Raw genomic sequence first — 3,914 nt, 5'->3', positions numbered from 1 at the left:
AATTTCGAAACTTTTATCCATGTCCCCTTTTTGTCAATAAACAATGTTGTATATCATAAGTGTCGTAATCTTGTTTATAATTATAATTATTTTTAATACCTATCAATTTTCAAAAATTCTTAAGCATAATATATTTAAATAAATATTTTTAGTTTTCATGTGGCAAGTATATAACCTGTTGATGAAAATATAAATTACATTTAATAAACTATGAAGTTAAAGTTGCAATAAGTCGTATTTATTCTTTACCTTTTGTAATTACTTGATAAACTATTTTTTTCTAATTGTATATTATAGTAAGTTCATAAACTTGAATATTGTTTAAGAGATAGCCTAAAACTGTACATAAATAATGATGTTGTGTATATCTGAAAAAAGCTGTGTATTTATAGCCTTTAAGTAAAGACTGATTCATTAGTGTTATTTGTTAGCAAATAAAACTTAACATATATCACAAGACTGATTCATTAGTGTTATTTGTTAGCAAATAAAACATAACATATATCACAAGATATTTGGCCATCGATGACAAGTTATATTTTCTAGGAGGGAAAAAAAATAAGACTACTGCCTGTTTGCCACTATTAATGTTCTATTTTAGTTTCAGTTAAATTTAGTCTTTTAATGAATGTTGTGAATAAAAGCTTCTACAAAAGTGGACTCGCATTAAGTAAAAATTAATATGTTTTTGAATTTGTAAAGTAAATTCTATGCAACACTTAATAATTATTGAAAAGTAAGTTTTTAGTGTGCAACGACTCCTTCTTCTAGGATGTAAGCCTACTGTTCTGCTGGTAACAATGACCTTGAATAGGACACATCATGGTACTTCTTTTTAGACAGTTATATCATATGACAGACCCATTTGGACAAACAAATAAAAAAGGTCCATAAGTTGTACTAATTAGAGAAGATTATTGAAAAGTAAGTTTTTAGTGTGCAACGACTCATTCTTCTAGGATGTAAGCCTACTGTTCTGCTGTAACAATGACCTTGAATAGGACACATCATGGTACTTCTTTTTAGACAGTTATATCATATGACAGACCCATTTGGACAAACAAATAAAAAAGGTCCATAAGTTGTACTAATTAGAGAAGAAACCATTTCTGAGTTTACAAATGCTGTGTGTGTGTGAATAATATTTTTAACTAAACTAAAGTCAGAATTTAATATGAAATAATTTAGAAGGAAATGGGAAACACTATATATATATATATATATATATATACAGGATGTGCAATAGAAATTCCAGATATACAGATCTGCCTTACTGTTTGGCTTATACTATTCCTAGTGTAAACATAACTCACACTTGTATAGGCAAACTTATTATGATGTTAATATTTAATTTTTAGATTAAACTAATGAATAAATGGTAGAAACTATCTAGTTAACATTATTATAGACAAAAAACAATATCTTCAGACTTAATAATGCACTGCTTTAGTTGATTTCACAATATTCAATATCACAGTTTCCTAAAGTTTCATATTATATTTTCTAATGTATTTGTTTAAACCAAATGTTAGCCACTTTAAATGTATTTGACCTTCATGAAAACAAAAAATTCAATCCTTTTATTTGTACAGGGAAAATAATTGATACTTCAGTACAAACAAGTATCTACATCACTGTATTGCAATATATTTTCTGTGAAATGGATTAAGGCTGTTTGCCAACAAGTAATTAAGGATCAGAAATAACCCAAGTTTTCCCTGTAAAATTAAACATTTAATTATTATTATCCTGTAAGTCCTTCTTATAGAACAAAACTCTCTCTCTCTCTCTCTCTATATATATATATATACTAGCAAACACTAATCAACATCTTGTACTGTAAGTTCTTCAGTGGTAAAAATAAAAAAGTATAATACAGTAGTGTTAGTATATGGATACATAGCTTAATTTTTGGACTTATGTCCAGAGTTATCAGCCAAACAAATAATAGTTACTACCATACAGATTAGGCTACATTATCCAAACATAACTACTAATCTGTATGTTTTCACAGATGCTTAGACTTAAAACGTTAGTCTTATATGAAGCTGAATAAGTGTGATCTCTTATGTTTTCAAAAGTGAATGAGTTTTAGATAAATCAAATTCCATAAGTTTCCCAGGAACAAATGAGTTAGTAGATGCTATTTTACTGATTATCTGACTTCTTTGCCTGAGTGGTCATAACTACAAAGGTGATGTCAACATTTTTTATATCATTGCTATTAAGACCTATTCAAACATTCTCAGGTATAAATTGCATTCTCATTAGAAATTAGTAATGAAAAGTTTTACAATTCAGTTTGTGGTGGAAGAGGAACACTTTTTCAACAAGTCAGAGTTTGTAAAGTTGTTTAATTGCAGCTTAATACTTTACTCTATGTTGTAGGATTTACAACACGTGTTTGTGTTTATGTATATACACTTTTGTAATAATTTTTAACTGTTTGTGTTTTCTTGTTCTCAGGATCAGCCAGGGAACCATTCTTGTGGGTACTGTGGACTAAGGTTTTACTTGGATAAAGAATGTACTAATTGATAATAGATGTGGATCTGGGCATTAAAAAACAATGCTTATTTAAGGCTATAGATAGAAGTTTGATACAGTAGTGAGTGGAAACTAAATGAATACATGATATACTTTGTAGTCTAGAAATGCACAGATTATGTACCTAGTTACAAAGATGTACATTTAAAATCTCTTGTTATTTTTTTGCTGATGAAAATGAATAAAGTAATCAATACCATCACAGTTTTTCTGACCTTCTTTTTATTATATTAAGGTTTTGTGGTATTCAACTATTCTGATTTTCTATAGACAGTTATTAATATCAGCAATACTATAGGCTTCATAAATGTTTTGCAGACAATATTTTTTAACATAGACTGCAGAGAAAAAACAAGCAACACCAGTAATGGAATAAAAGAACAATAATTATTTGTACACAAATCAAAATGTATTTCAACATAATTAGATTAATATTGTTCATATATCACAAGCAGCAGTTTATAGACTGAGCTAACTTAAGGTACAACCTCTGCTGATCAGTACCAAAGCACTCTTCTCTACAGAATCTATATTTACCATTGGCTAATTTAAGATTTTAAAATAATTTGGATAGATAAGCACATTCTAGTATGCTTGATCTATTTTCAGTGTTCTTAAATGTGCCTTCTCTTTCACTTGTATCTGCAGCCATCTCATGGTGATTTAAGTACAACAAGGACTAGTAAATTGATGAACCACATTTGATATTTTCATTGAGGAGATTTCATGTTTATATCCAAAGAAGAAGAAAAACTTAACTATGAAGGATGGTACATAGTTTTTTCAGTGTGCAACAAAAATTTACCTATATACAATAAAGTTATAAAAACTTAATATTTCAGGACATTAAATATGCTAGCTTATAATGTATAATTTGTTCAAATTGCTACAAGGTATTCTGCCAATCAAGCAGACAGCAAAGCCAGTCTTACATGGGGACTGTTGAAGCTGTTGCTTTTTATGAAAACAAAAAAAGATTGGTATATAGAAGACATTAATACTAGAAATAAACGACCTTATAACACCAAAATGTTGTTAATATTTAATTAAATGATTTAAAGCTTTTGAAACTTTGTACTGTCAGTTTTGGTTTATGTTTTAATGAATGCTCCTGAAGAAGTTGTAAAGTGAAACATTGAGTATCTAATTAAATAATGACAACATTTTGGTGTTATAAGTTAATTTCTAGTATTAAAGAAGAATTTAATCTAAAACCAATTGCTACACCACCAGTGTGATTATAGATAAACAAATGGTGTGAACTTTTCTAAGGAGATATCAGTATACAAAGATTCAACATCAAAACTAGCTTAATAAATCCTACTATCAAACTTGAATTTTGGATTTCATTAGAAATTTCAAATATG

The 3,914-nt window shown here is 28.2% G+C and overlaps 1 protein-coding gene across 1 annotated transcript in view; it reads left to right on the top strand.

The window, feature by feature from the left end:
- LOC106465544 (NADH dehydrogenase [ubiquinone] iron-sulfur protein 6, mitochondrial-like) overlaps positions 1–2,749 on the top strand; it is a 37,644-nt gene extending 34,895 nt beyond the window's left edge. The window contains exon 4 of the mRNA XM_013925769.2: positions 2,467–2,749. Within this exon, the coding sequence (XP_013781223.1) occupies positions 2,467–2,538 (72 nt within the window). The 3' untranslated portion in view covers positions 2,539–2,749. The remainder of the gene's footprint in view (positions 1–2,466) is intronic.
- The last annotated feature ends 1,165 nt before the right edge of the window (positions 2,750–3,914 follow it).

This window comes from Limulus polyphemus, unplaced genomic scaffold (assembly GCF_000517525.1).
Source record: "Limulus polyphemus unplaced genomic scaffold, Limulus_polyphemus-2.1.2 Scaffold1978, whole genome shotgun sequence".
NCBI lineage: Eukaryota > Metazoa > Arthropoda > Merostomata > Xiphosura > Limulidae > Limulus > Limulus polyphemus.
This window is presented reverse-complemented; position numbering and strand designations above follow the sequence as displayed.